This window comes from Salvia hispanica, chromosome 2 (assembly GCF_023119035.1).
Source record: "Salvia hispanica cultivar TCC Black 2014 chromosome 2, UniMelb_Shisp_WGS_1.0, whole genome shotgun sequence".
NCBI classification, from domain to species: Eukaryota; Viridiplantae; Streptophyta; class Magnoliopsida; order Lamiales; family Lamiaceae; genus Salvia; species Salvia hispanica.
In genome coordinates this window covers 19,413,855-19,426,272 of record NC_062966.1, presented here as the reverse complement: position 1 = coordinate 19,426,272, position 12,418 = coordinate 19,413,855, and the positions used below count along the sequence as shown (strand labels likewise).

General features: G+C 36.1%; 3 protein-coding genes across 4 annotated transcripts; all 3 read right to left on the bottom strand.

Moving 5' to 3' along the window:
• Window positions 1-1,290: 1,290 nt before the first annotated feature.
• On the bottom strand, window positions 1,291-2,806 carry LOC125205820 (eukaryotic translation initiation factor 5A-2). Its single transcript, XM_048104968.1, is given in 3 exon segments — window positions 1,291-1,744; window positions 1,833-1,982; window positions 2,546-2,806. Coding segments are annotated over 3 exon segments (375 nt in total). The 5' UTR covers window positions 2,669-2,806; the 3' UTR covers window positions 1,291-1,642.
• A 1,234-nt stretch (window positions 2,807-4,040) lies between these two features.
• On the bottom strand, window positions 4,041-7,490 carry LOC125205819 (mitotic checkpoint protein BUB3.3). Of its 2 annotated transcripts, XM_048104966.1 has the most exons (9): window positions 7,326-7,484; window positions 7,115-7,248; window positions 6,633-6,715; window positions 6,080-6,331; window positions 5,769-5,838; window positions 5,211-5,291; window positions 5,054-5,135; window positions 4,811-4,911; window positions 4,041-4,424 (listed from the first exon to the last, which is right to left on the bottom strand). In XM_048104966.1, exons 1-9 carry the CDS (start codon window positions 7,428-7,430, stop codon window positions 4,340-4,342), a joined length of 993 nt encoding a protein of 330 aa, XP_047960923.1. In that variant the 5' UTR covers window positions 7,431-7,484; the 3' UTR covers window positions 4,041-4,339. The 2 variants fall into 2 exon arrangements, with proteins under 2 accessions (XP_047960923.1, XP_047960924.1); XM_048104967.1 differs by lacking the exon at window positions 5,211-5,291 and having other exon boundaries at window positions 7,326-7,490.
• A 674-nt stretch (window positions 7,491-8,164) lies between these two features.
• On the bottom strand, window positions 8,165-10,488 carry LOC125203603 (cell division topological specificity factor homolog, chloroplastic). The gene is made up of 2 exons (XM_048101991.1): window positions 10,262-10,488; window positions 8,165-8,965 (listed from the first exon to the last, which is right to left on the bottom strand). The coding sequence occupies exons 1-2, from the start codon at window positions 10,352-10,354 to the stop codon at window positions 8,357-8,359; spliced, it is 702 nt and encodes a 233-aa protein (XP_047957948.1). The 5' UTR covers window positions 10,355-10,488; the 3' UTR covers window positions 8,165-8,356.
• Between the last annotated feature and the right edge of the window lie 1,930 nt (window positions 10,489-12,418).

Below are 12,418 nucleotides of genomic sequence, written 5' to 3'. Positions count from 1 at the left end.
GCTTCTTGAGAACCCCGAGCGTCGTGTGGCTAGGACGGCCAACAACGCCGAACCCTTCTCTCGAAGAACTCTTCCCGTGCCGCCAATGTACTCGCGATATGCAAAAATAGCGGGCGTGACATACGAAAACGGCGACGGAAGTAGATATCTCCCCACACCGGGTTCGGACTGAAGTAATCACGTTCCAACCTTGCGGCGGCTTCCTCCCGGTTACGGTGGATGTATGTCCGAGCGTCGCCTAGGAGGCGCGGCGGCTTCCTCCTCCCTACGTCGATCTTCTTCTAGCGATTCTTCCATTATTCAACGCATTTGCTCAAATGGATCCATAATTGATTAAATTTGGGAGAAGAAAAAAATAAAGGAATGATTTTATAGAAGTGATTGGAGAGGAAAGAAAGAGAGATGAGAGAATAGATGTGTGTTTGTGTGTAAAATGGAGAATGGAGAAGAGTATATATAGAATATAAAAAAAAAAAATTTAAAAATATGATCGTTCAACGGTCATATTACCATTTTTTTTTAATCTTTTTATTTTTTTAAATCTGATTTTTTTTTAAAAAAAATTGAATTATGACGTCATGAATCCAACGCCCACTCGCGGGTCGGCGAGTGGGCCAGCCGCCCGCGCGCCACGTGGCGCCGGGCGCGTGTCACGTCAGCTCGAGGTTGCCTCGCCGGGACGCGTCGGGCGTCGAGACATCTCGTCTCGTCGAGACGAGACGGGAGCCGCAACGCTGTCTCGATGCCGTCTCGTCTCGTCGAGACGAGACCGAGACCGAGACCGCAACGAGACAGCGTTGCGGATGCTCTAAAGCTCCTCTCATGTTTGTACCATGAGATCACCGTACTTAATGAGTTTTAATCGCAAGTGTGCATAAATCTTTATGATTTAGAAGGCTTCATTATCTCACGCAGTACTTCCTCTGTTTTTGAAAAGTATGTGAACTCTCTAATTTTAAAAACTTTTTTCTCTCTAATGAGCCGAGACTCATTCTTCACACTAATAATATGTTAAAAACTTTTTCTTTCTACTGCTTTTCAACCAGCCATGAAAGTGGAGCACAAGAAATAGCTTTCTATAACCCCGTCAATTTATTTCCCAAAGTTGAAGTAACAATAGCAGCACAATTATTGCCAAATTGGGAAATTGATGCCTACGTTGTCAAGGAAATTTAACTACCTAGTATGTGCTCTTATTGTTCTTATTTTCAATATTAAACCAACCTTCTTGTGGCACAAAAAGGGTAAAATAACATCATACAAACTCATCGATAAGATTTTATTTTCCACTAATAAAAACACCAGCCATCTTATTTCACAATGTGATGATTACAATGTAAAATCCATCACAATTAATCTTGATTCACCACATATATATAACAACATGAGAAGAATCCAGTTTCCAACATATCAAATCTAAAATCCCACACGGTAATAAAACATGACAGCAGTTCAAGCAGAAACAAAAATGGAAAGAGGAAAAGAAACATAATAGCCATCCTAACAATAGGAAAGTGGCCTCCTTCATCGTCGAGGACACAACCATCAACAATCCAGTCTAAAACTATTCTGAATCATACGATTGAAAATGATCCTCCCATCATTTAGAAAACTATAATTATCAGATCATAGCAATCCCACACTACTTGGGACCGATATCCTTGAGAGCGCAGATCTGCTCCTCCCCCATTGCAGACATAACACTCACAACAAGGTCCTTCCCTTCAGCAAACCCATCCTTGATCTGAAAGGTAAAGCCACAGTCGAACAACACATGAGACAGGTAAATTACTAACCCAAAAAGGGAAGAACAATTATGGGAAAAGCTTCACCTGGGCAAGGAGAGCCTCATCAGTAGGAAGACGGAGATCATCCTTGGTATTACCATTGTCAGTCAGCAAGCTCACCTATGGATTTAGTTATTTCATTGTTAATAGTCTATGACCGTGCTTTCCAGTTTTGGAAGTTGAGACCTCCACAACCTGGAAGGGAATATTATGAGATCAGCAATTGAAAACTGAAATTAAAAAAAATCATGCTTTATTGCTGCTTGAACCAAAGGTCGAAGAATATTTTCCAACTCACGAAACAATGTTATTAGTTCAAATTTGCTGAATTAATCGGATGTGATGACTGATTAGCTTTATAAAGTCGGCAATAAAGCAAGCAAATTTAATAAAAAATAGTAGGGATCTATTGACAGGAGAGAGATGAGAATTCCATCACGAGCAATCATGATGAAAGCAAAAAAGTCGAAACTGGAATACGACTGTATGTTATCACAAACTAAATTTAGAAGGAATAAAAAAGTCCATGGAACCGTAGCCAAAAACCTAAATCAACGAAACGCAGACTGAGCAAAACCAAATAGGCAAAACACATAAAATCGATAATATTGCTCAGATCTAAAGGAACTAAAAATCAACAACAGAGCAGGATTGAAACCGAGATCAAATCCGACGAATTGAGGGGAAAAACAAAACGAAACAAATGAAATCAAATCCATCGAAATCAATTAAAAGGAGAAACAGAACGTGAAACAAACCTTGCAGGGGCGGCCCTTGATAACAATGTAACCGTTCTTACGGATGGTGCCGGCCTGCTGGGGGTAAGTCTTGGAGGCGCCGGCGTCGGCCTTTGATTCGAACTGATGCTCCTCGTCCGACATCCTCAACGGCGGCGGTTAGAGTGAGAGAATGGCCTGAAAGCAAAAGGATTTGTTGGGAGTGATTGCAGGAAGGCAAAGCTGAGGGCGAGAGAATTGACGATGGGTTTTTTGGATATATAGGGTTCGAGTCGTGTGGAGTTCAGATGGAGAATTTAGGGTTTTCACAATTTCAAATTGATTTATCACCGTTGATTGGCGAGTGGAGCGGTTGACGGTCAGGATTCGTTAGAGATATCTGCGTCAAAACGACGCAGTGTCTTGTGCTTATCTCTTGAGCCTTTTACTATTATTATTATTGGGAGTGGAGACATACGGTACAGCCTCACCCACGGGAATTACTGTGGACCGAATACCTCGTTACCGTTGATTTATTAAATTAAAAAAATACTCCGTATAATAATTGATGGAATAATATTCCGACCAAAAAGGAAAATTTGGTATAAATTCATTTAATTTTGAATCCCCACCAAATCCCTTCTAGTAGCCTATGCTTGTTGTCATAAGATTAACATTTTTTTTTTCTTTTTAAAATAATTTTATTTTTAATTTATAATACTAGTACTAATATACTCCTCATGTCCTATTAAATATGAAATTTTTGTTTCGGTATGAGATTTCACGTAATATTGTTCTATTAAATATGAAATCTTTGTTTCGGTATGAGATTTCACGTAATGTTGTTCTATTAAATATGAAATCTTTGTTTCGGTATGAGATTTCACGTAATGTTGTTTTGTAAGTAATGAAGAGAATAAGTTATGAGAGGAAAAAAGTAGAAATAGTGATATATTTATTTTAGAAAATATTTTAATTTTATTAGAATAATTTAAAAATATATATATTTCATTTTTAATGGGTCAAAGAAAGTATATTACTACATCACCTCACAATACAATTCAATTCTCTTAAATGCTCATAGAAAAATATACACCATAAATAATTGAAAGGAATAAGTTAGTAGGAGTACTCTTTTCATTCACTGTTTATATAGTCTAATTTTCACTCTATAAGAGTTTAAAGAAATTGTTTAACTTTATAAAAAAAAATAGTGAAGAAATTGTTTAACTTTGTAAAAAAATAGTGAATTGAATCAGTAGAATTTAAACCTCATATAATGATTTAGCTAAAATAACACTTTATGTCATAGACACCAAAAGGTGAAAATGAGAGTTTTTCACTGACAGAGAGTGTATGCTAAAACCTCTATTTCATACAGTATGAGGCAGTATTAAATTTTATTTCATTTTATTTTATAAGTACTGATAAAGCTTAAAAGACATGGAAAATTTTGAAACGCTATATACAATGATACAATGAATATGGACAATTCCAGTATTCCACTGTTGGAAAAATAATGGAAATTCCTAATATCTGATGCTCAAAAAACGTGATGAAATAGCATAATGTGAAGTGGAAAACTTGCGCAATCAATTCAGTGTGTCACAAATGGATCGAACAAGACTTCCTCTAATTTAATAGTATATTCTACTGTTACTGCTGCATTTCAGCTCTTCACATGTATTACAAAGAAAGTAAACATTACTTGCTGCATACAGTTGCAAAATAAGTTAAATCAAAATCAAGTAGCAACATACTAGTATACAACTAAAAGTTAAGTTGCATTTCTAGAAATGAAGGTGAAAAATGACCTCGACAACGACTTGTCCTCAATTATGTCTTCCTCGAACTACTGGCTGAGTTTGATTCAATCTGTTGAGCATCGAGATGATGCATGAATATCTGAGGATGCTCTTCTCTGTTACATAAGAAGTGTATGCTTTGTTAAGCATTCATTATGCTACAAATCATGAACTACCAGATTTAAAATTTACTCAAATCTTCCTCTATAAGAGTGAGTTCTGAAATGCAAATATCAGGTGGTTAAAGAAATAAACCGCCCAAATTAGCCTGCAGATAAGGGAAGTATGTGCTGGTTTGGAAAGATTTCATGGCTCAGCTGTTGATGCATATAAAGACATGGGACTCACCTTTTTCTTAATAGTCAAGCTTCTCTTGTAATGGAAGTGATGATAATGATGCATAAAGTGTTGTGTAGTTGAAAATTGGTTCATACGTAGCAACTTGAGGAGATGGATACGCAAGACAGAGAATAGGACAGGGAAGTTGAGTGACCATGGGTACCTTTCATTGGCCTCCTGGTAAGTGTAACTTGATGCGACCGCCAAGAGCTGCCCCCGGTGATTACATGCCACAGATGCAACACTGTTTGGAAATCTGGGAAACTGGAATCAAGAGGGATGTTTATGAGAACATGGTAGAGTTAAGGGGCGCCAACATAGAATGGATTTACAGAAGAAAATGGAAATGGTCAAGCATCCTGCATATTACAGGCACTAGCCATCACAGTAGTTAAGATTAGCATACCTCCAGCAACCGTCTCCTCTTTATGACATCCCATATCGTAGCATAACCCTCATTATCACCAGTAACAACGACTCCACGTAAGCTGAAATAGGTAATGATATAGTCAAGTGTCTTTAAATGTGTGTAGTGGAAAGCTAAAAATGAGCGAGACACATACGATGGATTAAATGCAATGTCATTTACTGCCACCAGATGTTGTTTTCCATTCTTATCTTTTGGATGGCATTTGAAAGCATATCTGCAGAAGTTCAAACTTAGTTGCAAAGCAAGGTGAAACTTAATAATTCCAAGTGCATGAGTTGCCAATAAAGGTCCATTATAATAAATAGTCCTCCATGTTTCAAAGAAAACAATCTCAAACTCTAAAGAGAACATTACAGTGCAGGATTGAAAAATAGTAAAAAAATCTGAATAAGAATGTCCACAAGCCATGAACTTCAATATTAAATGTTTGTATTATTTATGAAGTGTTTCCAGTAGCATTAATCTGAGAAAAAAACTTAATTAATTGCAGTGTTCCCCTGGTAAGACTAAGATGAGAAAATATCTGAGTGCCTATTTCAGCCTTGAGAACCATTCCAGCTCCTGTGATTCTTTTAAGAACTCAAGGACCATTTCACTCTAGATCTAGAGTTCTTGATTATTAAAGTGAAAAGGAGAGCTAAAAGAAGAAAGTAATGTCAGTAGGCATTACTATACACAAAATTATACTGACCCTTCATCTGTTTTGGATTGACCAACATGTTTTAATGCAACGCGTCCATCAACTGATCCAGCTATAAACCCTGCACGAATGAGCATCACCATGTAGATCAACTCAGTTATTAGAACCAAAAGAAACAATGGCCCTAACATGCATAGTGATGCCATTGTAGAAATGAAAAAACTAGCCCAACCAGGATAAAGAGGTACAGATACACTGTAAATTTGGGCAGCCAACTCAATTATGAAAAGCTCAGGTCGCAAGAAAATTTTGACATGTCTGTATTTCTACCAAGGACTGAAACATAACTACTGTTGGAATACCTTCCAGTTCTGAATTTGTACGGACACATTTTATATGGATGTCCATGAAGTACTCTTTGGCTTCAAGTGATTTATCTAAGCGACGCAAGTCATAAAGATGCACTGATGACCTGTGAGCAATCATCAGACTTAATCCTGAGAGAGACATGGATTCTACCTCCATGCCTAAACTACTCAAACATCCGAGAGAGCTAGTTGAGCGCGGATCCCAAAATTTTACTTTTTTATCCCATCCGGCGCTGATGAGTTGACCTGCATATATAGAAAAATTTGAGTCTGCATATGCTATTTTCAGGTGTACAGAAATCGTAACAGGCCAGCACTTTGAACGCCATACTGATTTCATAGATATTGCTATTTGCGTAGTTTGAAGGAAATAACCTTCTCGACTTGGACGATATCAAAATATTTTTAAAACAAATCCTCTGTAGTCTGTATTACATTCATTATCATCCCAGAGGTATAAGATTAGTAACCCCTGATTCGTGCACATCCTTTAAAAATGGAAGTAGCGAGCAGATGACTAAAGGATTATATTCTACCAATATCTTACATTTTTCCTCAGAATATTCAATACAGGTTGCCAAATCTTCATGTTTCCCTATTGCTTTGCTGTTCCCCACACCCATGTCATACCTAGGAGATTTTAAAATCAAATCTAACACCATGTAAAGCATTATCAGTTCAAGATGGAAATAACTGAAGTTGCTGAATGAGTTGTAAAAGATGTTCTATTAGAAATAGAATCAGGCCTGATACAGAGATACTAAACTGTTTACAGCAGAACTTTGCCCAATTTTAGTAAATTTAAAATTTAACAAATTTCATGGCATAACAATGATTCAATTTACTGGTATCTTTCCACTGAATGTCAGTTTCCACAGAAAATTTGGTGACTTGCAAACATAACAAGAATGGTGCAGTAATTTAGCTAAGAACAATGTGTTCCCCAATTATTGGCTATATTCTAATCAGAGATTAAAAAAATCCCCAATTTTAGGAATATCAAATACACTCATAACGCAAACGGCAAACCTGATAACGGAACCATCAGAATTTGCTGTGAGAGCAACTGATTCACTCTCGAAACAGCAATCTAGAAGCCCCGAGCCTCCATTAGGAGCTTCGAACCTGAGCTCGCATTTATCCACATCGAAAAGTCGGAGTGTCTGCTCGAAAACACAAGATGTTAATTGCATTACACTGAGATCGGAGAAGTAAAGGTGATTGGGGGAATAGGTTTTACCGAATCCCAAGAGGAAATTAAAAGATTGTTGGAACCCGGAGCAAAACGGATCCTGGAAATGGCGTCGCGAATGGGGCTGTCGAAATTCAAGCAAGAACCATTCATTCTACTGAAGAATGTGCCAAGGCCGAGAAACTCGAACGATTTTGAAATACAATGCAAAACGATTTAAACCTGAAACTCCCGCCTCCCTGAGACTGAAGATTCACCAAGATTGAATTATTTCGATTGACCCCTTTTTTATTAATAATATTTTAATTAAATCTTTTTCTATTTTTATTTTATTTTATTAATTGTGCATTCAACCCAACTCATATCAAAAGGTAAGAAATAGTAGTATTTTTTTATGCTAGTATTATTTTTAAAATTGTGGTCGGGGCATCAATAGGCTCATAGGAAAAAGGGGCTAATTTTTAAGAAAGATTATTGAGATTAATTTTATCAAGACTCATCATTTTTATATTATTATATTTATATTTGATCCATTAATACGTTAAAATATATTACCTTCGTCCACCAAAATTTGTCACACTTTGACCCAACACAGGTTTTAAGAAATAGTATAATGAAAAGTGAGTGAAAAAATTAGTGCATTGTAGGTCCTACTTTTATATATTAGTATTATAACAAAATGTGAGTAAAAATGAGTTTGTGGAATATGGGCCCACTGCCAAAAATGATAAAAGTGAAATATAACAAATTTTGAAGGACCGCCGAAAACGAAAAAATGGGACAAATTTTGGCGGACGGAGATATAATATCATATAACCAATAAAGTTTCACAGCAAAACATCTTTGCTCAAGAAAAAAATATCAAGAAAAGTGACGACTTTCTAAAATTTGCAAACATAAAATTAGAAGCATTCATTCAATTAGCAAATTCCAAATATATACAGAAAATATTATGCTCCAGTGGTTACAAAACCCATATACGAGTAGCAGTACCCCTAGTGCTTAAGAAGATGATGAAGAAAAAAAAGAAACAAATTTTCAGCAACATATAATCTCACCGTGTCTCAAGAAACAATTTTTCACACGCTAAAATCCTCGCTGGGAATGTAGAAATCAAACTTGACGTCAACAGAGCCTGAGCTCTCTCCGGTGTCTTTGTATTCCACATTCGTAATGGATCCGGATTCGTCGTCAATTTGATACTCTGTTCTCACTCGCCGCACAGGCACCGTGACGGAATAGATGGTGCCGAGATCTGGGTCTGTCGAGACGCTCAACTGAACTTTGTCCTGCGATTCAATCTCAACAAAATCGGACAGTGCACTGACAACGTTGCTTACTATCTTCTGCTTCGCCTCTTCGCTGACTGCACAACGATCTGAGAAAAGAATCATCTTCAGGCGCTGCTTGGCAATGTTTGCATTGGACTTCCTTTGGGACATGGGTGATGGAAATATGATCTTCCAAGCCAAGTTTAGACGTTCGAAGAAGTTCAAGTTGATCGCGTTGAGGAGGAATTCTTCAACCTCCTGGCCGAAAGGATTTTGTGAAAGCTTATAGTCTCCAAGAACTTGAAGAGGCCGTCTAGAGTGACAACGATTGTTGTGGACATCAAGAACAGCACGTGAAGAACGTGGCATTGACTCGATAACACTAGATGCACCATTGACGAAGACATTACAATCAACCTGTAGAGGGACGAAATATTTTTGTTTCAGATCAAAATGCAAGGCAATGGTTCTAACCTCATCAATGATATTAGTTTATTTTATTTTTCCTCATGGTACAGACCATAAACTATTTATTCCCTTGGGGGGGAGGGGTGCCTATATTTTTATTGATAGGATGGATTGATAAAAATATTCAAGCTATTCCACCATTTACTTTGCTGACTTTTGAGCTTGTCTGATCTTCTACCCTTCAAATACTTAATCCTATGTTTTATCAGTCTATCATAGGAAACACCCCCTGAGGGGCAACATAAGGGTTAGCAATATGCACCAGCCTAATAATGCAGCTTATAATTCATGCTCTTTCTAAAATGTTTGTAGCAGACTCGAAATGTATGAATCTCGGTGGACCCTGCTTTCTACAGTGTACAGAAAAGCCATTGTGTTTAAGAATGAACAATACTGAAATCTTCAGTTTTCCAACTACAACCTAACTATGCCAATTTCCATATTCATGTTAGAGTTCAATCTGCCCCCAAAAATAATTAATTAGAAGCAAATGTAAAGCACAACATATGGAAATGAGAAACTTAAGAGGTACTATGAAATACAGTATCAGACTATATATCCAAAAAGAGAGTGGCACAAACACAATACATAAACGTGAATTCGTGAACTGAACAAGATGTGAACACACATTGAGCACCAGATCAATTAGGAAAATTATCAATCTAATTAAAGTTCTACTATCCATAAAAATGAAAATAAATGCAGAACCATCACCAAGAACACAATAAACCTTCAAAAGATCCATTCATAGTTATAAAAGCCAATGTATCTTCACTAAAAGAACAAGATAATCTCTAAACATACTATGCTTAAAAAAGAAAATCACGAACCTTCACCGGAATAACGCAATAACATCTCAAACAATGTATTCTCACCAGAAAGAGCAGAATAATTAGTAATTCTCTGGGCAACTCATCTAACAATCAATAACTCAAAATGCCCTACACAGTTTACCCAAAATGCTGAAAAAAAAAACTCTAACAGTGTACCTTAACCAGAAAAAAAAAATACTAACAATTAGTCAATTTAAATTCTATGAGCAACTTTTCCAACATTCAACAACATAATGATAGCCCCGTTTCTGAATTCTATAAAAATAACCCAAAAATGCTGAAAGCAACCCTCAATCAGTTTCATATTATCCCATGTTAAACTCAAACATATTAAAAAAAGGAAAAGCTAGACGAAATTAGAGGAAATCCTAAATGAATTAGAAAATTTGAGAAATTGGCGGCGAGACAAAACCTTAGAAGGGGGGAAATGCGACGTCGTGCGAAGTGGATTGAATCTGTATGAACTCAGAGCTGCTGAAACCCTAAGATCTCCTGAAATTGCCATTTTCTTATCAAACTTCCAGCTCCGTTTGATCTGAGAAATGGTTTATATTGGATTTTGCTCTCGATTTCAGTAGGGCTTTCTCAGTCACTCTTTTCTATACAAATTGCGTCTTGTGAGAGTAGACACTCGTAACGACGTCGTCCGAGGGTGAACAAGGAGTACTAATTTAAAGAATAATTTAAGATTTACTCGAAGTGATAATACTAACAAGGGTATGCAGATGACAAATATTACGAAGTTAATTGTATCTGAAACTACATTGGAGATTCAATTGATTTTTGGTGTAAATATTAATTGTGCAGAGATAATAAAATTAGTGTTGACAATATCAAAGTGGTGACAATATAAAAATAAAATAATCAATTATACAGCGAAAAAATAAATAAATCAAGCATTAACAAAAGTTAACTCAATAACAATTTAATAATAATTTACAAATTCTAAAAAACTTCTTTGTAAACAACATTAACAGTAAAATCACAAGTACCATCACCATCTTCGATACAAACTAAAATATTCAATCCTTCACGACTTGTAACTCTTGACACGACAACGTACAATTGTCTATGGCTAAAAACAGGTCCTTTTAAAAATAAGCCAACATGAGTAAGAGCAACTCCAAGGGTAGAAGGTAAATGAAAAGGGTATATCATGTTTATACCTTCTCAAAAAGTGCAATATACCTTTCTAAAAATCAATCAACTCCAAGGATAAAAGGTATATAGAAAGATGTATCATTTAAATAAAATAAAATAATAGTACAAACATTAAAAAAAATATAAAGTGTAATACCTTCTCAAATACCTTCCCCTTTGGAGAATGATTTTTTATGAAAAGAAGGTAAATATGGTGGTTATATGATTTTACCTCTTCATCAATGGAGAGGTAAAGATACCTCTTCAAAATGAAAAAAGGGTATAATACCTTCTCAAATACCTCTCCTCTTGGAGAATGTTTTTTCATAAAGAAAAGGTAAATATGGTAGTTATATTAGTTTACCTCTCCATTTACCTCTCCCCTTGGAGATGCTCTAAGTGATTGACCTTGGCTTTTGTTAATTGTCATAGCAGAAGACACAACCAAGTGGAATTGGCGTCGTTGAAATTTGAATGGCAACCTTGGATCAGACGGCGTTAATGACATCCTAGGAATCAACACCTTATGGCCAATATTATGACCCTCAATATTTTTCCCTCTTAACACATGATCATGGATCACCTAAACGTGTAATGATCAACCGCGTACCATTACATAATCCATTAGCATGTCTATGTTTCTAAGGAACATTACGGGAGTCAACCTTCAATAATAACTCATGATTAGGTGCACCAGAACACTTTAAATTATTCAAAAATTCAACTGAATGAATCTAGCAAAAACATTTGAAGTTGTACTTTGATATGCTATTTGAGCTCAAATAAACACGGCCCTCTGAATCATCCAATGAAATCCTGAATTCATTAACCATGTCAACAACATCTAAAGTCGGTGCAAGTATAGCATCCCCACTATCTCTCAATACATTATCAACAAGAAGATCAATTTCATGTGACCATCATTAGGACCCTCCAGAACCCCATATCCAATGGATGCAATCCACTTAGGGTTTGTTCGGTACACAGAATTGGAATTGAATTGAAATTGGAATTCTATGGAATTGAATTGGAAGGAATTGAATTAATTCAATTCCAAATCCTTTGTTTGGTACTCCCTCTGTCCCACAAAAGATGTCATACTTTCCTTTTTAGTTTGTCCCACAAAAGATGTCACATTTCCTCTTTTGGAAAAAGTTTCTTCTCACATCAATTATAAAATTATATTTTCTCTCACCACTTAACACACAAAATCACATCTCATAAAATCCCGTGTCATTTCCCAAGTGTGACATCTTCTCTGAGACGGAGGGAGTATAATTAAAGAATTGATATGGAATTGCATTACAATTCCAAATCTTTTGTTTGGTACTCAAAATAAAGGATTTGGAATTGAATTGGAATTCAAATTAAAATTCAATATTTTTAAAATAATTATTTTTTAATAAGTTTTACCTTTTTACATTTTAGA

Coding starts and splice junctions, on each gene's coding strand:
- LOC125205819 (XM_048104966.1), bottom strand. CDS start 7,430: ATGAATGGTTCTTGCTTGAATTTCGACAGCCCCATTCGCGACGCCATT. Junction 6,332..6,632: donor TGAATATTCTGAGGAAAAAT/GTAAGATATTGG, acceptor CTATATATGCAG/GTCAACTCATCAGCGCCGGA. Junction 5,839..6,079: donor TACAAATTCAGAACTGGAAG/GTATTCCAACAG, acceptor TCATTCGTGCAG/GGTTTATAGCTGGATCAGTT.
- LOC125203603 (XM_048101991.1), bottom strand. CDS start 10,354: ATGGCAATTTCAGGAGATCTTAGGGTTTCAGCAGCTCTGAGTTCATAC. Junction 8,966..10,261: donor CGCATTTCCCCCCTTCTAAG/GTTTTGTCTCGC, acceptor GTCCCTCTACAG/GTTGATTGTAATGTCTTCGT.